Source organism: Sinocyclocheilus rhinocerous, unplaced genomic scaffold, assembly GCF_001515625.1.
Source record: "Sinocyclocheilus rhinocerous isolate Xijiao unplaced genomic scaffold, SAMN03320098_v1.1 scaffold2463, whole genome shotgun sequence".
In the NCBI taxonomy this organism is placed as follows: domain Eukaryota; kingdom Metazoa; phylum Chordata; class Actinopteri; order Cypriniformes; family Cyprinidae; genus Sinocyclocheilus; species Sinocyclocheilus rhinocerous.
Genome location: NW_015650729.1, coordinates 18,008 through 42,402, shown reverse-complemented (window position 1 = coordinate 42,402; position 24,395 = coordinate 18,008). Strand labels below are relative to the sequence as shown.

At 37.7% G+C, this 24,395-nt stretch overlaps 1 protein-coding gene across 1 annotated transcript; it reads right to left on the bottom strand.

The window, feature by feature from the left end:
- Nucleotides 1–7,086: 7,086 nt before the first annotated feature.
- On the bottom strand, nucleotides 7,087–23,458 carry LOC107712554 (extracellular calcium-sensing receptor-like). Its single transcript, XM_016517864.1, has 6 exons — nucleotides 23,250–23,458; nucleotides 22,671–22,959; nucleotides 21,840–22,595; nucleotides 21,500–21,727; nucleotides 8,114–8,237; nucleotides 7,087–8,000 (listed from the first exon to the last, which is right to left on the bottom strand). Exons 1-6 carry the CDS (start codon nucleotides 23,456–23,458, stop codon nucleotides 7,087–7,089), a joined length of 2,520 nt encoding a protein of 839 aa, XP_016373350.1.
- Nucleotides 23,459–24,395: the final 937 nt, after the last annotated feature.

Genomic DNA, 24,395 nt, shown 5'->3' with positions numbered 1-24,395 from the left:
GTTTAACAGCGCTGGATACTGGTTCAAGATGTTGCCGCTCCTCTCTAAAGGCAGTATGCGTCTCCGCCTGTGCAGATACAAGTGAACCTGCTTCCAAAGTGACTGTCCTTGCTTTGGGATGTTTCAGAGGAGGTTTGCTTTCCTTTTGGTCTCGAAATGCGGAATGCGGCTCTTTAGGACTGACACCTTTAGCTGAGTCACCTGGTACCATCAGAGATTTTTTCAACTCCAATGCATCTTGTTCTTTATCAATATATTAATTCATTGCATCTACTGGACTTACTGGTTTTTCTACTTCTTTCAAGACGTTAATTCTAGCAGTGGTAGCTGCCAAGTCAGATTCCATTTCCAATGTTTCCTTTTGTTTTCTTATTTGCTCCTTCTGCAGGTTTAGCTTCTGCTCCTTTTCCTCTAGTGCATGTTTCTCTTTTAATGAAGCATAACGGGCCTTTAGAGCAGCATGTTCCGCCTCTGCTTCAATCAGTGTTGACAAGTGTGAACTGTGCGAACTCCGAGAACTGTGCGAGCTCCGTGAACTGCGTGAGCTCCGTGTAGACTCTTTTGACCTGAAAGATACTACGGAAACATTGTCAGCAGGAGCATCAACCTCAACGTCGACATCTTTTATAACTGCGGTACTAGACGACCAGGTAGTCACACATGACATAAAATCTTGAAGGCCTTTTCTATATATGCATTAGAGATTTTAAATTCATTACCAAAATGTTCTTTGAGGAGTTTTTTGGCTTGCTGATATCCCCTGACAGGATTCATGTGAAGGCAAGTTTTGATCAATTCTTTAGGCTGCCCTCTGGTAAACTGTTCTAAAAAACACAGCCTATCTTGATAATTGTCAATTTTACTCTCAATAGTGTCCTCAGAAGATCTAATGAATGCTCTAAACTCCAGCGGCTCTCCCTCAAAAACTTTGACTTCCTACTGAGATGTTCATTTGGCGTGTTAACAACGCCAATCTTATTTTCCTGTTCGCCCGCAACTGATATATTGTTTCCTCCATGTCTTTCAGAGAATCATCATGAGTTTCCTGACGCTCAAGAACTTCTGGCTCAATTGACTCTCCAGTCATATTTATCCAATCAATTAAAAGTTAGTTTATTTTGCAAACTGATAGAAAGGTTGCGGGGTTCAACACTGAAAATTCATGCATTTGCAAAGTCAATCTTGCGGCATATTCATGCTTAAACATCTTCTGACCTTTTCCTGTTTCCACAAAACTTGTTTTCACAAAATGTTTTAAACTTTACATACCGCCTTGCTTTGTCCGCGATCACCCGCTGGCTCCTTGTTGCGCTCAAATGATCCAAATCCAAGTGATTTCAAAGTGAGTCTTGGTTTGCACACGTCAGTTACTCCATGTTGCACTCAAATAATCCAAACGATTTCAAAGCCTGGTCTTTAGACTTATGTAGTGACCCTTACTTGCTTTAAAAGTTTGTCACTTCTTGGGTCTGCCGGGGAAATTTTAGACCTTTTACACCTCTTTGTTTGCTCCTTTATCCATTAAAATCCAGGAAAATGAAGTAGATCACAGTTGATTTATTAATCTTGCATGTTACAAAAAATAAACTGATGCAACTTAACATTGAAAGTAAAATACAAAATAATTCAAGCTGCAAACTATAAGAGCACCAGAAAACATTGAAAGGGAGAAAGAAGGTCTAAAGACCGTGTGCTCCCAGTAGACCACGCTATCTCATTAGACACCTGTGGCTTTATCTTATGGTTTGTCCTGTAGAGGGCACACACAAACTCCAGAAAAAAACATGCAAATAAGAAGGAAAAACATAAAACAATATGACAAAACCTATAAATGGCTCCTACAATATGTTTGAATAAAGCTTTGTTTCATGTGTCAATGACTTTTATTTATTGTCATGGTTACTTTTATTTATTATTTATTTGAGTATTGAGTATTCATTGAGTATGCCATTTTGGACGCAGCCTTTGTTTGCCATGTTGCCACCTTTATGCTGCTTTACTTCCTGTTTCCTGTCATGTGAGAGATCGAGACTTATTTAAAGATTATAATAAGAGGAATAAAGTGGCTAAAACATGTAAAGCTATTGAAACTGTAATATGAATAAAATCATTATAAGTTATTGAGTAGTTTAAAACATGACTTATGTGGCAGTGTCACATAGTCTCCCCTCTTGAGGATCTCTTTGGATGATGAGCTATGATGATGTTGATTGTGAGGTGTTTTCCTGCTGGGAGGGGAGATATCGGCTTCTGGATCCTTTGTTTTCTCAAAGTGTTTTGCACTCTTCTTGTATCTTCTCCGAAAACACTCTATGACCTCTCTCTCCAGTTTCGCCACAGCATCCTTTATAGATTCCTCCATTTTACAAAACTTCACAGCCTCTCTAAAATACACTTCACGATTAAGATTATTTTCAACAGAGTCTTTAAAATTCTTCTCCAATTTTGTGTTTTTATGAGCAACCACCTCAGCGTGAAGCTGTACATACTCACTATGATGTAAAACCCATTCATCATTAAAACCATCTTCAAATGGTCAAAATCACCGTCATCTTAAAACACTCTTTCGAACACAACGTAAAAAAATAAAAAATAACTTTAAACATTACACATACGGGGCACCATATGTCACGATCGACCTTATTGGTAGATGTTATTGATTATCCCCTACAGCATTCCTGTAAAATTTGCCTAAAACAACTTTTCCCTCAGCATTTAGACAGGCTCGTATAACCCCACTACTTAAGAAAACCACCCTTGACCCATCTCTTTTAGAGAACTGCAGACCGGTTCCACTTCTTCCTTTCATTGCAAAAACACTTGAACGAGCTGTGTTCAACCAAGTCTCTGCCTTTCTCACACAGAACAACCTCCTCGACAGCAACCAGTCTGGTTTCAGAAGTGGAAATTCAACCGAGACTGCCTTGCTCTCAGTTGTTGAAGCCCTAAGTCTGGCAAATTCCAAATCTTCAATACTTATCTTGCTGGATCTGTCCACTGCTTTTGACATGGTTAACCACCAGATCCTCCTGTCAACCCTATTGGCAAAGGGCATCTCAGGAACCACACTCCAGTGGTTTGAGTCTTATCTTATCTTTGATCTTATCTTATCTGATCTGGAGGATGAAAGATGGCGCCGTTGTGTGTGGCGTGCCGTCTGTCGCTTGGTGTGGTGTTAAGTTTGTTTATTTTATTTTTAATGTTTTATTCGACGCAGTGTACTTCGCTGGTACTGACATATGACCGTTTATCGCTTTTAAACCTTCAAGTCATTTCAAACAAACTGCTCAATCAAGCGCAAAACAGCTCTCATTACGTTCCCCCACCCCTACTGATGTCCATTCCTGATTGTCTTCGCCGTTGGCCGTGCTCCCTTCCGGCGAGAAAGCGCAGGAGACGACGCGGTAAACGGGGTGGCTTAGCTGTTAAGCTGAAGCTCCTTCTGGCACACCATCGGGAGTTTCAATCTTCACTGGGCCTCAATGCGGAAGGCTCGGACCGGAATCGTTTCATCCACCGGCGCTCTCTGGAACCAGTACGAGAGTGGATTACTCCCTTGTTTCCGACCTCCGCAGTTTAATGCGCGGGTCATTGCTCTCCCCGTTTTCGCCATGGAGGAGTGCACACGGGACACCTCCGCACGCTACCGCGGGCAATGCAGTCAGTGGAGTCCAGCGAAAACCCCCTACAGCTAAAGATGGCCTTGATCAATGCCAGATCGGTGATAAACAACACTTTTATTCGTTTCATCCACCGGCGCTCTCTGGAACCAGTACGAGAGTGGATTACTCCCTTGTTTCCGACCTCCGCAGTTTAATGCGCGGGTCATTGCTCTCCCCGTTTTCGCCATGGAGGAGTGCACACGGGACACCTCCGCACGCTACCGCGGGCAATGCAGTCAGTGGATAAAATAAGTAATCTAAGATTGGGGATAACTCCCTCTTGCTTCGATCCCTCTTTGCCCCCTGTTTGTAGTGCTGCTTTTAGTCATTTTAAACCCATTTCTGGCACTCATCTTCAAGAAATAGTGGATCAGCTTAAGCCTTCTGGCTCTTCTATTGATATAATTCCTCCATATTTTCTTAAGCAAGTTTATGATGTAGTTGGTCCACAGCTCTTGATTATGATAAATCGCTGCTTAGAAACCGGTATTGTTCCTGACCTGAAATATTTCAATCCGGTTTTAAAAAACATCACTCTACTGAGAGTGCATTGTTGAAAGTTTTAAATGATATTTTAGTAACCTGTGATTCTGGCAACTATGCTGTGCTTGTGCTCCTAGATTTGACCGCTGCATTTGATACGGTCGATCACGAAGTCCTTATTGCTCGGTTGGAGCAATGCACAGGCATTAAGGGTAGTGCCTTAAATTGGTTTAAATCTTATTTTTCAAATCGAAGTTTTTCAGTTAATATTGGAGATAATTTTTCTAGTGCTGCTTCTTTATCATGTGGGGTTCCTCAGGGATCCATTCTGGCTCCCATTCTTTTTTCAATATACATGCTCCCACTTGGTTCTATCTTCAGGAAGTATGGGCTGTCATTCCATTGTTATGCTGATGACACCCAAGTTTATCTGCCCTTAAAACGTAATTCAGACGGTTTGGACACTCTCAGGGCTTGCTTGTCAGATGTAAAGTCCTGGCTGTCTCTAAACTTTCTGAATTTTAATGAGAGTAAAACAGACATTATAGTCTTTGGTCCTTCAGATTCATTTCATAATCCCAAAGCTAATCTTGGTGGGCTGTCTTCTTATGTGAAGACATCGGTGAAAAACCTGGGTGTTGTCTTTGATGACTCTCTGAAATTTGATAAGCAGATAAACTTGGTGGTGAAATCATGCTTTTTTCAGTTGCGAATGCTATCAAAAGTAAAGTCTTTTCTCTCCTTCAAAAATGTTGAAAAAGTAATCCATGCCTTTATATCCTCCAGGCTGGATTACTGTAATTCTCTATATGTTGGGATTAGCCAATCAGCTCTGTCCCGATTACAGTTAGTTCAAAATGCAGCAGCCAGACTGTTTACGGGTACTCGAAAACGGGACCACATCACTCCAATTTTACGCTCTCTGCACTGGTTACCAGTGCGCCACAGAATTGATTTTAAAATGTTACTCATAGTGTACAAATCTCTGAATGGTATGGCTCCATCGTACCTTTCTGACCTGTTGTCTTGTTCTGTCCAGGCTGGACTATTGCAATGCTCTATTGGCAGGACTTCCAGCCAGTTCTATCAAACCTTTACAATCAATCCAGAATGCGGCAGCAAGATTAATTTTTAACGAGCCGAAAAGAATGCACATCACATTTATCAGTTTGCACTGGCTATCAATAGCTGCTAGCATGAAATTCAAGGCATTAATGTTTGCCTACAAAACCACCACTGGCTCTGCACCCCTTTACCTAAATTCATTACTTCAGACTTATGTGCCCTCTAGAAGCTTGCGTTCTGCAAGTGAACGGTGCTTTATTGTGCCATCCCAAAGAGGCACATAATCACTGTCTCTGACTTTTAAATTAAATGTTCCCTCCTGGTGGAATGACCTGCCCAACTCAGTCCGAGCAGCTGAGTCCTTAGCCATCTACAAGAATCGGCTAAAAACAAATCGCTTCCATCTTTATTTGACCCTCTAACCCTAGCACCCTCCATTCTAATTCTATTCTTTATTAAAAAAAAAAAAAGATAACTGAGACTTGTTATAGCACTTGCATATCATTGCTCTTTTGTTGATTTTGATTGCTTCCATTGTCCTCATTTGTAAGGGGCTTTGGATAAAAGCGTCTGCTAAATGTAAATGTAAATGTAAACACCTAAAAAAGGCATACCCAAAGTAAACTGCATGCTGCTCTTGAACCATTTGGAATATATGCATGGTTTTGGACTCTTTTGAAAGGTGGCAATCTGACGTTTGTTCTGTTTAGGAACAAACCTCAGAGTGTCACTGTAAGTCTTACTGGTATTGAGTAATAGAACTTTCAACACACTGAAAAAGAAAAAAAACAAAAACATTCCACCTACATTTTTTATTTTTTTTTTGTAACAGATGCCTGCAGATGACTATAGCTGGGAGCTATTAGCTGGAAAACACAATGGGATCACAGCATGAAGCCTTATTGACTGTCTGACAAAGACACTGATCGTACCTGTGTTGATTGTATCTTAAAATGGTTTGCTTAATTTGAATCACAAAAATCTCAGCTTTCCAAAGATATGGGATATTTTATGTTGTTGTATGTCACAAAGTTAACCCTCAAAAACATGCAGTGTACCGCGGGCAGTACAGTGAAATGCTAACAGATTAAAATGGGGTCAGATTTAACTGTGTGAGGTTAGGAGTGTTTAATAAGACGAGACAATACAACAGTTATAAAGTAAATAAATTAAGTATATTTACAATTTACTTGCTTATATGAATTAAATCACCCACAAAGGGTAAAAAGGTTTGTTTGTTTTAAAAAGGATGGCCAGAGACGTGGATACCAAAATACAAAACCACAATGCTCCTATATTCCAAAATAGTCTAAAACAATAATAAAAAATAAATAAAAAAATCGCAGTGTGACTCATCAGCTACTGCAAAGAAGGTTCACAAACATGGATGCGGTAAGGGAACGTTCATCCCCAAAATTATTCTTTAGTTTTCATGTGTTCCAAGAGGTACACACAGTAACATACTTTGTATCTATTTTATAGCGTGTTATGATGCTGTTTGATATGGTGTGACATGGAAAATGTAATGTGAATTATTGGGACTTTATACTTTCTTTTAGCTTTCACTCTGTCTGAGGTGTTTGCTCAAGAGACAAACATAAAAAAAACTCTGTCTGAGGTGTTTGCTCAAGAGACAAAAAAGAGATAAAAAAGAAACATCTGTCTAAAAAAGACAGCTGTATGATTTTCGATATATACACAGAAAGTACAATAAGCTTGTACAATTAGCCAGCTAAATCAAGAAAATTGTTTTTCAAACTCACAAAGCACAATAGCCTAAAACCTGTGAAACTGTGAATTTAATAAATGAGTAACCCCACTTCCATTTGTCTTTGAACAAATAATTAAGAAAAAATAGGTGATATACACGTCATTTTCAGTAGGAAATAGATGTTGTTTTCCCCATAATATGTTGCTTTGTATTTTGTTCAGGTTTAAGCAGTATGATATAACATTTAGGTGCAAATATGCAGAATAGTAAACCAAAGCTTGAAGCTAAAATGGCAAATATCTCCACAGCTACAGTAAATTTTCCAGGGGAACTGACATAAGCTGGAATAAATGTTATCCATACAGCACAGAATATCAGCATACTGAATGTAATGAATTTGGCTTCATTAAAGTTATCAGGCAGCTTTCGAGCCAGAAAAGAAAGAATAAAGCACAAGGCAGCAAGTAGGCCAATATAACCCAGCACAGCCCAGAAACCCATAGTAGAACCCAGATTACACTCAAGAATTATCTTTTCCTTATAATATTTCATATTTTTGTAGGGAAATGGAGGAGATATCGTTAACCAAAGCACACAGATAAGAACCTGTATAAGTGTAAAGATAAGAACACTGAGTCGTTGTTGTTTAGGCCCAAACCATTTCATGACATTACTTCCTGGAAGTGTAGCCTTGAAGGCCATTAACACTACTATTGTTTTCCCTAGAACACAGGAGATACAGAGGACAAAAGTTATCCCAAATGCTGTGTGACGCAACATACATGACCACTCAGTAGGCCGTCCAATAAAAGTAAGTGAACAGAGGAAACACAGAGTCAATGAGAAGAGCAGCAGGAAGCTCAGCTCTGAGTTGTTTGCTTTTATGATGGGGGTGTCCTTCTTGCTGTAAAATAGGATGGCCACCAGCACAGTTATTCCTATTCCAAACAGTGAGAAAAAGACAAGCACTATACCCATAACTTCTGTGAATGACAGAAACTCTAAATTCTTTGACACACAATTATTTTTTTCAGCATTAGACCAGTATTCCCTGGGGCACTGCTTGCAGTTAATTGCATCTGTAAATGAAGATGTAATCACTAGTTAGAGACAAAAGGAAAATAATTTATTTAATGAAGAGCAAAATAGCAACTAACAAGTTTTCAAAACTTTAAGATGAAATGAAGATTACCCGTCTCATTGCTGATTTCTCCCTCTGCACATGGGATACAGTCATAACAGCAGACAGGCCTTCCTTTTTGTGCAGCCTTCCTAGTGCCTGGAGGGCAACTCTCACTGCACACAGAGCTTGGCTTCTGCATGTAAAAATGCATATTACAGAAAGATCTTAAATTTAAAATACTTTCTTATCTGTTATGTAACCATGGCAATTTCAGTTAGGACTTAATTTAGGACAAAAGCTTTTACAAAACAAAATTTTCTAAGTGCATTATTTTATCTTAACTACAGATTAAGGGTATTACATAAGTATCCTAACCTGACAAAACATCCTAAAAACGGTTTTAACTTAGGATAACCCCACTGGTGTCCTATCTTCAAACCTTTTTGAAACCCAACTGGGAAAAAGAAAACACATTACATTAGCCCTTTTCATGAATGGCGTTACATTTATTAATTATGACTGGTTTGTAAATAAACTTCCTGACTTGTCTCAATTCCTCTGCAAATCTAATAGCTCAGAAAAACTTGATGTTGTAACAGAAACTATGGGCTCTCTCTATTCTAGCACTTTAGATACGGGTGCTCCTTTATGCTTAAAGAAGATTAAGGAAAACAGTCCGACATCGTGGTATAATAAGCACACTCGCATTTTAAAGAGAGCAGCCCGGAAAATGGAATGCAGCTGGAAGAAAACAAAACTAGAGGTATTTCATATTGCATGGAGGGAAAGTATTTCTACTTATGGAAAAGCTTTAAAAACTGCTAGATCTGCTTACTTTTAATCTCTTTTAGAGGAAAACAAACACAACCCCCAGCATTTATTCAATACAGTGGCTAAATTAACGAAAAGTAAAGCATCAACAGGTGCAGACATTTCCCAACAGCACAGCAGTAATGACTTTATGAACTTCTTTTTCTTCCAAGATCAGTACTATTAGAGATAAAATTCTAATCATGCAGCCATCAGCTACATTATCGCATCAGACAGTGCATTATAGATTACCTGAGGAACAATTCCACTTATTCTCTGATATAGGAGAGGAATAATTGTGTAAACTTGACCAAAAAATTAGACAAGTTTACACAATTATTCCATCTATTCTATCTGAGCTACTAAAAGTGGTGCTTCCAGAAGTCATAGATCCTCTGCTGAATAATATTAATTTGTCAGTGTCTTTAGGATATGTCCCAAAATCCTTCAAATGAGCTGTTATTAAGCCTCTTATTTATGGAAGCATATAGGTAGCGAAATTCAATTTAAAATGCAATATGCAAAATGGCAATGCAATATTACAGAGAAATATATGAAGCGTATTCCATGCTAAAATCAAACGTTCGAATGACCGATCGAACGTCTAACCGAATGTCTATCCGAACGTCTTGAGCTTTGAGCGTCAATACTCAACCATTTCCTGCATCCTGCTGTACTTCCCTGAATAAGTCTTTAAAGGTGTTGTAGGCTAATAAGTCGTTCTGAGTAATAAATTGAAAAAGCTCCCACCTGTATATGACTAAACAAAATAACATGTAGTTTACTTGAGGTTCTGTTATAAATGTGTCTATTAGAAACATTAATTTAAATTAATTAATTATACAAAAAAATGTTTGAAATTAATTAAGACTTCCCGAGTTTTTAAACGGAAGTCCTGAATGACTGTTATTAAAGGTCATTTAATGAATTTTAATGATTTTCAATGCCCCGCAGAAACCCTGCCTTTGTTGGAAAAGTAAATTAATTATTTGAATTATGTTTGATTATGTTATAACACTTTTCAGTAACGAATAAAGAGGTATCATATTGATCACAAGTACAGTATTGAGTACCACAAGGTTCAGTACTAGGACCGCTGCTTTTTATGCTTTACATATTACCCTTGGGAGAGATCATCCGGAAACATGGTGTTAGTTTTAACTGTTATGCTGATGATACTCCGCTCTATATTTCATCACGGCCCGATGATACATACCAATTCACAAAACTAACGGAATGCATAGTTGATATAAAAAACTGGGTGACTAGTAATTTCCTGTTGCTAAATTCTAAAAAAAAAAAAAAAAAACAGAGGTGTTAATGATTGGACCAAAAATCTCCACATGTAATAACCTAGAACACTGTCTAACACTTGATGGGCCCTATCATACACTCGGCACAAAGTGACGCCAGGTGTGACGCAAGTGTTTTTTGCGAGTTTCAGCCCGACTCGGTTATCATTTTCACTTCCTGCTCCACGTTGTTTAAATAGCAAATGCATTTGCGCCCATTTGTGCGGCCATGGGCGTGCTGGTCTCTAAAAGAGGTGTGTTCAGGCACATTGTTGGCGCATTGCTATTTTGAGGCAACTGAAATAGACTGCACCATTGACCAACTGAAACCTGGTCTAAAGTCAATGGCGCAATATTTTTTTGTTCATTAAAGAGCGTGTTAGTAACGCCTATATGTTGGTGCACAACATGCATAAACTCTGCTTATCACACACACAGGGACACGCAGCAGCACACAAACATGCCAAATGTTAAAAATTAAAGGATTACAATTTAAAAGATTATTATTGTGCCCTGTAGATTTTCTGCTCACATGCTTTAAAGTCAGGCACAAGCAGATCTGTTTCGTCTCTGGAGAAGCGTTCAGTCTTTGCTCTTGCAAATTCTGCCATGTAAATAGCGAATCTGCCATGGCGCAAGTGCAACTGGCTTTTAAAGGGATGATGAGATGAGACTCTGATTGGTTTATTGCACGTTACGCCAAAAACACACCCATTACTCATTGAGAGAATAGGGACAACCCTTTTGGACCATGCACCTGGCACGCCGACCGTTTTTCCGGTTGTTAAACTAGCAAAAGTGGATCCGAACACGCCCTAAGTGCATTTGCGTTGTGCGCTTTAGACCATGCACTTAGACTGTTAAAATATGGCCCGATGGCTGCTCTGTCAATTCTTTGTCATCAGTTAGGAACCCAGGAGTACTATCTGATAGCAGTCTTTCCTTTGAAAATTATGTTTGTAGCATTTGTAAAACCGCATTTTCCATCTTAAAAACATATCTAAATTATGACCTATGCTCTCAATGTCAAATGCAGAAATGTTAATTCATTCTTTCATGACCTCAAGGTTAGATTATTGCAATGCTTTATTGGGTGGTTGCTCTGCGCACTTAATAAACAAACTCCAGCTGGTCCAAAATGCAGCAGCCAGAGTTCTTACTAGAACCAGGAAATATGACCATATTAGCCCGGTTCTGTCAACTCGGTACTGGCTCTTTGTTGAACATAGTATACATCTTATTTTAATTAAATCTTGCTAATTACTTATAAAGCCCTGAATAGTTTAGCTCCTCAGTACTTGAGCGAGCTCATATCACAATATAGTCCTTCACATCCGCTGTGATCTCAAAACTCTGGCCATTTTTGATAATACCTAGAATATCAAAATCAACTGCAGGTGGCAGATCTTTTTTCCTATTTAGTGCCCAAACTCTGGAACAATCTACCTAGCATTGTTCGGAAGGCAGGCGCACTCTGTCAATTTAAATCTAGATTAAAGGCCCATCTCTTTAACCTGGCGTACACATAACACACTAGGGGTCCAGAGTGATTTTACCAGCCCTTTTCCTCACTGTGGCTGAGTACAGATCTTGGAGTGTCAGAAGGGGTGATTTTCATCATCTGTGACAGGTTGAGCTTCCTAAGCCAGTGAAGGAAATACAACCACTGCTGGCCCTTTTTCACAACTAAGCCTATATGAGTGTTCCATTTTAAGTTCTTTCTTTCTTTATATAGCACTATAATAATAATAATAATAATAATAATACAGTCCTAAAGCAACACCCATTTTAAAATGCCATAGAGAATAAATTCATTTTTAATTTGGATCTAAAAATAGCCAGAGTCAGTGCCGTTCTGATAGTTAGTGGCAGCTTATTCCACAGATTTGGACCGCTCACCGCAAACGCACGATCACCCTTGAGCCTAGATCTAGTTCTAGTTCTAGTTAGGTCACTGGATCTAAGTGATCCAGAGGGAACATGTCTTATGAGGAGATCTGCAAGATAAGGTGGAGTGCAGTTATTAATAGACTTAAATACCATGACCAGGATTTTGAACTCAATTTTGTATTTTACAGGTAGCCAATTCAACGAAACAAGGATGGGAGTGATATGTTCATATTTTCGTGTCCGGGTCAGGAGTCTAGCAGCAGCATTCTGGACTAGTTGCAGCCGATCTAGAGATTACTTAATATTACCGCAGTAAAGCGAGTTGCAATAGTCTAGGCGGGAAAATATCAGCACATGAATGATTTTCTGAGTATCTGAAAAATTTAAAAATGGTTTAACTTTTGCGATTTGACGTAGATAAAAGAAGCAAGACCGAACCACAGAACTAATTTGTTTATCCATTTTAAGCTCATTGTCAATTTGGATGCCCTTTTTTTTGACACACGATCTCATGTTTGGTTCAAACTTTTTTAGTTCCATTTTAAGGACTGCCATAGCAGATACTGACCCAAATAGAATGATTTCTGTCTTAGATTCATTAAGATGGAGAAAATTTGAGGACATCCACTTCGTGAGATCTTTAAGACAGGATGTCAGGGTTTCTAAAGCCTTTGCATTTCCTTTTTTAATTGGTATGTATATTTGTGTGTCCTCAGCGTAGCAATGAAACGCTAGCCCATGTTTCGCAAGAATATCGCATAAAGGTATCATATATAAAGATAATAAAGTTGGAGCTAAAATGGATCCCTGCGGAACTCCGCAAGCAATATGCGCCGTGGAAGAAGCGAAATTATCAATGTTAACTGAAAAAGAATGGTTAGTCAAATAAGATATAAACCATTTTAGAACGTTTCCCTGCAGACCGATACAGTGTTCTAAACGAGAAATAAGAATAGAGTGATTAATAGTATCAAACGCTGCTGATAGAACGAGAAGTATGAGAACCACAGAATCGCCAGTCGACTGATAGATAGATGTCATTTAATACTTTAAGAAGAGCTGTTTCGGTGCTGTGCTGGATTCTAAAGCCTGCCTGAAATGTATTGAGAATAGACTTACTACTCATGAAGTCATGTAATTGTATAGAGACCACTTTTTCTAAAATGTTTGCCATAAAAGGCAAATTTGAAATAGGTCTAAAATTAGACAGTAAAGCTGGATATAATTCCCTGTTTTTTAGTTGAGGTCTGACTGTTGTATGTTTTAACTGATCTGGTACAGTTCCAGTGCTAAGACATTTATTTATAAGAGACAGCAAACTAGGTCCAAGCGTCTTTACAATCTGTTAAAAAAAAATGTGGAGGAATCGTTTCATGCGGGGAAGCAGAAGGCTTTAAGTGATCTATGGTTTCGTAGAGTGAGGAAAGGGTAATAGGCTCAAACTCACTCCAGGTAGCTCGACAAATATGAGGTTCAATAAAAGTGCAAGCCGAAGGTGAAGTAGTCCTTGATAAGTTAGCTATTTTAGTAACAAAGTTACCAAGGAATTTTTCACATAGGTCTGAGGATATCTCTGTAAAGGTCTGATTAGGGGGGTTAAGAACATCGTTGATAGTAGCAAAAAGAACAGCAGGTTTATGCTGGCTTTTGGCAATAACATTCGAAAAATATTTATGCCGAGCTACTCTTACAGCTTTCTGATAATTAGCCAATAAATCTTTTAAGAGTCCGTAAGAAATCTGAAGCTTATCCTTTTTCCATTTTCTTTCAGCCCTCCTACAGATCTGACGAAGAGCGCGAATGTTACTATTATTAATCCATGGATGAGGGTTTGGTTTTATGGGTCTAGATATCAGAGGAGCCGTCTTTACAATCTGTTAAAAAAAAATGTGGAGGAATCGTTTCATGCGGGGAAGCAGAAGGCTTTAAGTGATCTATGGTTTCGTAGAGTGAGGAAAGGGTAATAGGCTCAAACTCACTCCAGGTAGCTCGACAAATATGAGGTTCAATAAAAGTGCAAGCCGAAGGTGAAGTAGTCCTTGATAAGTTAGCTATTTTAGTAACAAAGTTACCAAGGAATTTTTCACATAGGTCTGAGGATATCTCTGTAAAGGTCTGATTAGGGGGGTTAAGAACATCGTTGATAGTAGCAAAAAGAACAGCAGGTTTATGCTGGCTTTTGGCAATAACATTCGAAAAATATTTATGCCTAGCTACTCTTACAGCTTTCTGATAATTAGCCAATGAATCTTTTAAGAGTTCGTAAGAAATCTGAAGCTTATCCTTTTTCCATTTTCTTTCAGCCCTCCTACAGATCTGACGAAGAGCGCGAATGTTACTATTATTAATCCATGGATGAGGGTTTGGTTTTATGGGTCTAGATATCAGAGGAGCAATCGAGTCCATAACATTTGAACAAATATTACTAAATATTGTTAAATGTTCTTCAGAATTTAACGAATGTAAAAGTGAATCAAGTGATGCTGACATGCTCGCATCCTCAAAAGTTGTAATAAAATTGGCAAAAAAGTTATTTGAGATTTTAGTGCTCAGGAACCTGAATGACCCCACTGTTGCCATGGTTGTCTGATGCAGTCACAATAACCAGATCAGCACAAACTCTTTAACCTTTTGTCTGTAAGCAGACTTATCACTGTCCTGAATGAGGCAGATCAGTGTATCTGCAATCTTCAGGACCTGGACAGAGGGGTCTGTAGAGGTATAGTCATTGGTGTAGAGGGAGAAGAGCAGTGGAGAGAGCACACATCCCAGGGAGGCGCCAGTGCTGCTTGTACAGGTGTTGGATATGAAGTCCACAAACAAGATCCTCACATAAATCCCTGGTCTGTTGGGATGTTGCAGGATGTAGTGCAGTCGCATGTTGACAGACCTGTTTGCCCAATACGCAAATTGAAGGGGGTCCAGCAAGGGTCCAGTGATGTCTTTTAGGTAAGTTAAAACCAGTCTTTCAAATAACTTAATGACCACATATGTTAAAGTAACAGTTCTATAGTAATTTAGTCCTGTGGGTACCTTTTTTGGGATGGGGATGTTGGTGGAGCATTTTCTTAAAAGATCGTAAGTGCACAAGGCAGGGTGAGGGGGTTGCTGGAAGTGTTGATGAATGAATTGAGAGAAGGCCAAACTGGTGTCTTTCAGGCTTTTCCACTCAAATTCCTGGTTATTGTAACTGCATCAGACAACCAACTCTTTAACCTTCTGTCTGTAAGCAGACTTATCACTGTCCTGGATGAGGCAGATGAGTGTTGCGGCAATATTCAGGAGTTGGACAGAGGGGTCTGTAGAGTTGTAGTCATTGGTGTAGAGGGAGAAGAGCAGTGGGGAGAGCACACATCCCAGGGGGGCGCCAGTGCTGCTTGTACAGGTGTTGGATATGAAGTCCACAAACAAGATCCTCACATAAATCCCTGGTCTGTTGAGATGTTGCAGGATGTAGTGCAGTCTCATGTTGACAGACCTGTTTGCCCAATATGCAAATTGAAGGGGGTCCAGCAAGGGTCCAGTGATATCCTTTAGGTGAGTTAAAACCAGTCTTTCAAATAACTTCATGACCACGGTCATTCAGTCCTGTGGGGACCTTTTTTGGGATGGGGATGTTGGTGGAGCATTTATTTCAAAGTTTGTAAATGCACAAGTGAGAGAGAGGGGGTTGATGAATGAATGGAGAGAAGGCCAAACTGGTGTCTTTCAGGCCTTTCCTTTTGGCCTGACGAAGCTGTCTGAGTTTTGCTGTGAACCATGTTTAGGCATTGTTTTATGTTAGGTGTTAGATTGTTTCTGCCTGTAGGTTGGTATAAGATGAACCAGACAGTGATCAGAGAGCCCCAAAGCTGCACTTTGGATAGAGTGATATGCATCCTTTATTGTGGTGTAACAGTGGTCCAGTGTATTACTGTCTCTGGTAGGACATGTAACATGCTGTCTGTATTTTGGCAGTTCATGTGAGAGATTTGCAGTATTAAAATCTCCAAGAACGATTATATCAAAGTCTGGGTGTTGTTGCTCCATGTCTGTGATGTGGTCAGCCAGCTGTTGCAGCGCTACACTCACACACGCTTGCAGAGGATTGTAAACACTATCCAGAATGATCAAGGAAATCTACAGTGCTGAGTAGAAAGGGTTAAGGTTAATGAAGAGGTCTTGTAGATCGGGACAGCACAACTTCTTCAATGTTGTTACATCAGTAACATTTTCACTGATGTTAAAGCATGTCCCACTACCTCAGGATTCCCTGCAGTTTTTGTGTGGCAATCCGTAGGTGGAAGTCAGAGCTTGACTAGCACGTCGGCTACCCCTCCAACTACAATAACCATCAACATGTCCAAAAAATCAAAAACTGGTAGATTGGGTGGTGGTGTGTACTGTCAAATGTTCAGCAGTCAGTCCCTGGTGAAACTGATTGTAGATAAATAACTAAAGACAGGACAAATAAACAAAAACAGTAAAACAGCTGTAAAGCTCCACACTGAGGTGGTCATCCGCAGCAGGACCATCTCGTTGTGATATTCACCATGAAGAATGAAGACTGATGTGTCAATAATACTGATTAATAATATTGATATTGCCACAATATCATAATTTTCATGCTAGTACAGTATCCACATTCAAACCGGTAATACCAGCATCACTGCTGGTTGGGTGGTAGGTGGTGCTATGGGAAATTTTTTTACTAAGCAATTACGCACACAGTAATGCAAATCAGTTTCAGTAAGTTAGTCTAATCAGTAAGTTAGAATTTGTGTATTTTAACTAAAATTTCAAATTAATTTGAAATAAAAGAAAATTTAATTATTAATTTACTCGCTTAAAGTATGTTTCAACCAAACCAAATTCAACAAAAAATAAAGGACACGTGCAGTAGGGATGTAACGATTCACTCAACTCACAATGTCATACGATTCACGATACTGATTTCACGATACAATTTTCTCACGATTTTTGTTTTTAACAAAATGAGATTTGAGACAAATTATATATGAAAAGATGTCCTTTTATTATTGCTTGGACAAAATGCTGAACATTTCTTTGAAATTTTAAAACAAACCCCAAATCAAATAAATAAACAGCACTTTCCATTCTGTTACCATGTGTTCACACCACCGCCGGTGAGAGCATCAAAGTGGCCGGAAGTCATTAATTTTCAATATGAGCCGGCGGCGAGCTCTGGCGAGCAGCGGTGCAGCACATCTTGCATGGTTGAAGTCAGGTCAACTTTATGCTAATGAGCTATGACGCGGTTCGGTGGCAACCAATCGGAATGTAGAAGTCCTCCGCTTGAGAAGATTCCAGAGAATGCAGTCCTGTAAACTTTGGTTCCGAGCACACTAGTTCCCAAGCAAAATGGAGGAGAGGTTGATCGTTGCTGTGGCGGGTTTGTCAATAATTTCCGACGTGTCCCTGTTTGCGTACAGGGACATAAATAAAAAAAATTCAAATATGCGTGGGCCAAGGTGTCTGTGCATTTGATAAGAAGGTACACAACACTATTTATAGGCAACATTTTTGCGCTAGAACACTTGTTTTTCAGCGGGAATGCAATTTATTTTCTCAAAACAACACAGATTTGACTAACTGCATTTAGGCTACACTTCAACCAGGACAGTTTGTAATGTAGGCTCTGCACAAATTAATGTTAATTTAAGACCAAGGCTAGTAAACGTCTCCTACAAACTGCATATTGAAATTAGAGGTTGCCGTGATTTTGCCAAGTAAGACTTGTTCCTGGATCAACATCTGTTGTTGATCCTGGATCGACATTACTGTCCAAAAATATAGACCTAATCCAATCCCTACCCCTAAACCCTACCCATAATTTATTCCTAAACTCTGAAATGCGAGGTGAATAACAAGGGTGTAGAAGCATCTAACCCTGATTGTAAGCCTAAACCTGACATTTCTAGAAAACTTATCCCTCAATTCTGATTGGTTGGTTGGAATGTTGTTCTAGGAACATGTACTTGGTGAAATCACATTCACCGAAATTAGAGTAGCACTTAACCATGAACATAAAAGCCACACCTCACAAATGGCTTTTAATTTGTTTATTTTGTTAACAAATATGTAACTATAATTGTTAAGTTCTTTCCATCAATCAATTTCTTACTTTCAGATTTAAAATATTTAATGACGTTAACTTATACCCTTCTTGTGGTCAGTCTGCACAAGATCGGCGTGCTTGTTTGGTTTAAAGTTTAAAAAGACCAAACATTCGATCTACGTCAGAGCGTCAGAGCATCCACAAATATTTATACAGCATTGTTGGCTGGGCATCCATATCGAATTTTGACGCTCTCGCCGGTGGCGGTGTGAACGCACAGTTAGAGGCAACCACTGGATTTTAATCATGATCCAAACAAAGATGCTGCAAACATGCTGCATGAGCAGTTTTGAATCTAAATTAGATTGTATAACTTTGAAATTTGAAGCACAAACAGAATTGTCTGACTTTAACTTTAAAATTATGCTACATAAAACATCTGAATGAGACAAAAACAGCAGACAGGCTGAATTAGACGCTGATTCACTCTCTGACAGCAGGTGGCGCTTATGGAACAGCAGAGATACAGCGTTTTCTTTGGTTACCTCTGTAAACAAAGCAGCACAGCGTTGATTTAATCTGCATTAAACAGAGTCAAGATGAAAAGAAAATATCATCTAAACTTGTCTAAAGACAGTCAGTTCCCCTCAGAGATACATTCATATAAGGTCCTACCCCCAACTGTAACGTGATTCATTTAATATCTCAACCGATTTGAATTGTCACATATTTGTATCGATTTTCGTTACATCCCTAATGTGCAGTGGAGTGTCAGAGTTAAGTGCACGAATGTCAGAATAGAGTGAATTTGTGGATTTTGTAGATAAATGAATGGCCCAGCCCCAAAAGAAACACTTCATGTGCACTTGCAGACTTACAATGGTCACTGTATGCTCACATCTTGTTAGGTCTACAGGACTGTGTATGAAAAGTACTGTAAACATGAGTGGTGTCAATATTGCAGGAAAAGCTTGACATATACCAGTGACTATACATTATTTAACATTATTCTATTAATTTGGATATTGATATGGGAACTTTTGTTGTAAAGTATGTTTCATTTATAATGTACCTTAAATCGGTGTAAAATTTCATACTGGTATTTTCCCTCATTTTGTGTCATGACGTCACAAAATGTAGTCTAGTAAGGACAATATTTATCCCTATTAGGTAACACTTTATAATAACTTTCATTAATAATCCATTAACAAACATTATATAATGCTTAGCAGATCATTAGTTAATATACAGTATATTCACATAGCTAGAAATATGAGATAATGTACTTGTTAATGTTTACTAATGTACTTAATAAACATTATGAATAACAGGTCATTATTTCATGTAAATAACCATGCTTACAAATGTCATTCAACTTTCAATTCATGTGATTATGCAATTCTTGAAAATCTTCAAATGATTTGAACAGATGTTATACAGTGATTTAAAGCTTTGGTTAATGCACAACACTTTTTGCTGCTATTGAGGTGTGATACTGGTAAGGTTAGGGACAGGTTTGTTCGTATGGGTAGGTTTAAGGGTTGGTTAAGGGGTCAAACGTGAACAGGGGTCAACTTGATTACTATAAGGGAACATGGTTCAATCTGTTTATATTACATTGTTTTGATAAAGTATTTTCTTGAAAAATAGATTTGTTTTCTCCTGTTGATGTATGATTAAAGGAATATCCTGTTTAATGATTTACAGTAGTATACTAATGTAAGTGTTGAGGCAATAAAAACATGTTTTGCACCCAAATTACAATGTGCATGATATCTTTTGCGAGCATTTAGCTTAACTGAACTAAACCACTCTTTAAACAAACATTGTTACAGCAGCTAAAAGTCCAATGCCCATAAAGATACTAAAAGTGTATTAAACATTTATAAACATTTACAAATAATGAATAGTTTCAACTTTAGATTGGGTACTGCAAAAACATGAACAAATAATCAATAAATTATTAGTTAAGATGTCTAAATAGGGTGAATTCAGGACCTGTGGCACACCTTTTGCCATGGAGATGACTACTTATCAAGGTACTAATGATTATCAGATGTTTATAAACATTTACAAATGATGAATAGTTTCCACTTTAGATTGGGTACTGCAAAAACATGAACAAATAAATAAGATGTGAAAATAGTAGAAATATATACAACCAACAAATACCAAATATAGGATCTTCACAGACTGTGATTATTTATTTATGTATTTATTTATCCCACAACACTTGTAAATGTAAAAAAGAGCATTAGGTCATATATGAAAAGTACATTAACAATTTAGCTTGTAATTATTGTATAATTTCTGTTAAAATCAATTGTAGATTTTTTTTTTTTTTAAATGCATGATCATATGAATCAAAAGTTTAATGACATTTGTAAACATTAACTAATGATCCGTTAAACATTATATAATGTTTGATAATGATTTATTAATAAAGCTTTTAATCATTGTAAACTATCTGTCAAAATAATTTAAAGATTTTTAAAAGTACATGATCATATGAATTGAAAGTTTAATGACATTTGAAAGCATTTCAAATTACATTATATAATGATATGTTAATCATTAGGTAATGTTTAATAAGTGCATTAGTAAGCTTTAACAAGCGTGTTATCTCACATTTCTAGCTATGTGAATTTATATTAACTAATGATCTGTTAAGCATTATATAATGTGAATGATTTATTAATGAAAGTTATTATAAAGTGTTACCGCATTAGATAATACTATATGATAGACTAACTATGAACAAATACTTACACAAATTTGAGTTCTCGACAAAAGTTCTGGAGTTATTGAGCGATTCCGCGATTTTGATTGCTGTAGCGCCCACTAGTGGCTAATTGGGGCCATAGCTTGACAATGTCTTCCCAAATTGAGATCTACCATCTGGCTTGGTCTCTAGGCCTTACGGTTTGGTCTGCATGAGCAGTTGTATGGCAGAATAATAATAATAATAATAATAATAATAATAACAATAATAATACTAATAATAATCATCCTTACAATTACAAAAGGGTTTCAGCACTTTGCGCTTGAACCCCTAATGAACAAAAGTACATTTATACATTAACATAATAATAAATGCTGTTAAAAAGTATTTTATTCTTTATTCTTTTATTAAAACTTTATATTTTCAAGATAACTAATGCCTTAGCTAAAATTAACATTATTGTAAATTAACATTATTGTAAAGATGTGACTCTTAGCTAATGGCACACTAGATGCTTTCAAACCAAATGGCAGTATTCAAAACATATTCAAACAACTAATTATGTATTCTACATGCCTTTCATTAAGGTCAATACTTGAATTTACTCTTTACTTTTTAAAATGGTGTTCCCGGGTTCCAGGATTAAAATAGCCCTATAGCAGAAACAGATTATTGTCATTTACCTTCAGTTGTCCTCCAGCCCAAATGATATTTTTAGCATTAAGCATTAAGCGCTGGAGAGGGGGAAGTGAGGCATCATAGTATCCCACTGATTTAAATTGGAATAGTCCATCAGAGTCCTGCTGCCAGTTCACAACTTCATATTGGGCTACTGCACCACCAGTGCTGTCAAACCACACATGATCTCCCATTTTTATAGTGAAATTTACATTTTTCAGAGCCTCAACAACCTAGCAAAAAAAGACAGTTTTGATATTATCAGACATTTAAAATGTGCAACAAAAATAATGCTCCCACTTTTGCTCCCTTTATTTTATCTTTTATCTGTCTTTTATATTTTACCTCCTGTGGTTGTATTGTCAGGCTTTTCTCACAGCCTTCTTGTTCTTTGCACTTAAGCAGACTGTGTAGTGAATGAGCTACAGCATGAACTGCTTTGTAGACATTGCTTGCGTATCTTTGTTCAGGTATATCTTCATTGTAGTTTTTTAGCGCAAGTAGTTCCTCATATCTGCTGCAATTTAATGCATATTGAGAAGAATTCCCCTCACTCTGTGAGCATGGAAAAGCTGTATCCCAGAATTCTTTTATAACATAATCTGCAAACCCTTCGATATTGATTTTTCTCACTGCAAATCCAAGTGACCCTCCCAACGAATGAAAACTATTTGGAGTGATGTAATTCTTTGTAGTTATCCATGACTCCACACCAATCATTTGAAAGCCTGCAATTTTCTGAATACTTAACTGATCAATAAGTAAGCCCATCTCAACAAATGAAACAAATGAAACAATCACTTTTGCCGTGCCTTTTTTAATTATGTCTACCACTTTTTTGAGTTTTTCTGTGTCTGTTCGGTAGAATTTCACAGAATACTCCACACAAATCCCCTCTTCTTTGGCTATTTGAAGAAATGCCGCCATTCCATTGTTTCCATAGTCATTGTCACTGTTCACAGCTCCCACCCAAGACCATCCAAAGTGCTTGACTATGTATGCAAGTGCTCTGCTCTGGTGGTAATCATTAGCAATAGTCCTGAAGAATGAGGGGTAATCTTTCCTATTACTGAGACATTCACAAGTGGCTGAGGGACTTATCTGAAAAAGAAAGCACATGAAACAATGATAAAGTCAAATGGTAATCGTCACACATTTAGTATTACTGCTCCTTACCACTGGAATTTTAAAAGGTCCTGTAGTTCTGGACAGAATTACTGTGGCAGAAGATTCTGATTCTCCTATGATAGCTTGTAAAGGAGGATGACCATTGCATCTGTCTCCTTGTCCAAAGTCCTGACCATTCATCACTCCAATTGTTGCACTCATTGTAGACAATCTTGATCCACAAGTATCATAGATTCTGTATCCAATAGTAACATTTGGAAGCAAACTTTCACTTCTGTTAATTTCCTCAATTGCGAAGATCATGATTTGCGCCAGACGAAAATCTCTCAGATTCACACTGTTAAATGAAACATTAAATTATTAGGCTCAACTAAATAGTTTATAGTGATAGTAAACAGTATATAAGGTGGAGAAAAAAAGGGTAATAATTCTTTATTTTCACATATGATTCAAACTCGAAACAATAAAATTACAGATGTTTTTGGTAATTTGCTGTTGAAAAAGAGTATATAGACGTGGCTTCTAGATATCTTAATAAAATAATAATAATAATAATAATAATTTAAAAACAGCTTGTATTAAAATGTTTGTCAACTTTAATTTTCTTAAATCATCATTGTAACAAACCTTGAGCATAACAGATGTTGAGGTTTTTGTGTAAACTCAAAAGAAGGTAATGTTTCCTTTCTGTGGATTGCAAAAATCCCTCCGATAGTTACATCTCCATCCTTGGAAAGCAGTGGGTATTTAGGGTCTCCCATTTTTTGACAAGGAGTGTTTTCTGCCTTTGTATGAAGCTGATGGAAAAGGAGGAGTGCGTAAAGAAAGAGAATCATCCCAATGATTGAGCTCCACAGCAGATATCAAATGCGAAGGATCTGATACAGCAGTTGCACTTTTATAGACACAACTGATATGGTTGAATGAATGAGAACATAGCCAAAGACCTCATAGGACATGAAATTAACCATGTCATGCAGGCCTGTAATAGGTTATTGACAGAGTCTTATTTTGTCATGCTGTCAGATAGGGATGTAACGATTCACTCAACTCACGATTCGATTCGATTCACGATTATATATATTTTTTTTTTTACAAAATTAGATTATTTACAAATTATAAATTAAATGTGTCCTTTTATTATTGCTTGGACAAAATGCTGCACATTTCTTTGTGAAATTGAAATATAACACCATAATAATATACTAATATAGCACTTGCATTGTTTAGCATCTCAACCGATTTGAATCGTCACATATTTGAATCGATTTTCAACCGGCTCGCAGTTAATCGTTACATCCCTACTGTCAGAAGATTGTAAGTATTCCTTTTCTGTCTATATTCAATGCTATTTTTTGTGCTACTATACAAAAAAATATATGCCATTCTGAACTGTCTTACACACTGTCAGTCTTGTGTTCCTGTGTCTTGTGTTTCCCTCCCTCTTATGCCCATATTTGGTCCTTCCTGTTCCTGTCCTCGTTATGTTTATTTGGTTCCAGCTGTGTGTTTCCTAATGTCATCATGTTCATTGTTTACAGGTATTCCCTCATTAGTTTCCTTGTCTTCTTAAGCCCCGTGTTTCCCTGTGTCTAAGGTCGGCTGTTGTATATGTCATCTCCCCCTGCACTCCATGTGATTCCACGCTTCTGATTAAAGACTGTGTGATGGTAATACTCCTGCTTCTCCTCGTTCCTCACTCCTGTGAATCGTGACAGAACAGCCGACCTAAAACTAAAAGTAAGCGGTGCCCCTTCTCCTCGTTTTTATTTT

Bases quoted from the DNA above. Each gene is read 5' to 3' on its own strand.
- LOC107712554 (XM_016517864.1), bottom strand. From the start codon at position 23,458: ATGATTCTCTTTCTTTACGCACTCCTCCTTTTCCATCAGCTTCATACA. The intron at 8,238-21,499 runs GTAAATGACAAT...TTTTACATGCAG, and splicing joins GGGCTGGAGGACAACTGAAG to AAGCCAAGCTCTGTGTGCAG. The intron at 8,001-8,113 runs GTAATCTTCATT...CTTCATTTACAG, and splicing joins AGAAATCAGCAATGAGACGG to ATGCAATTAACTGCAAGCAG.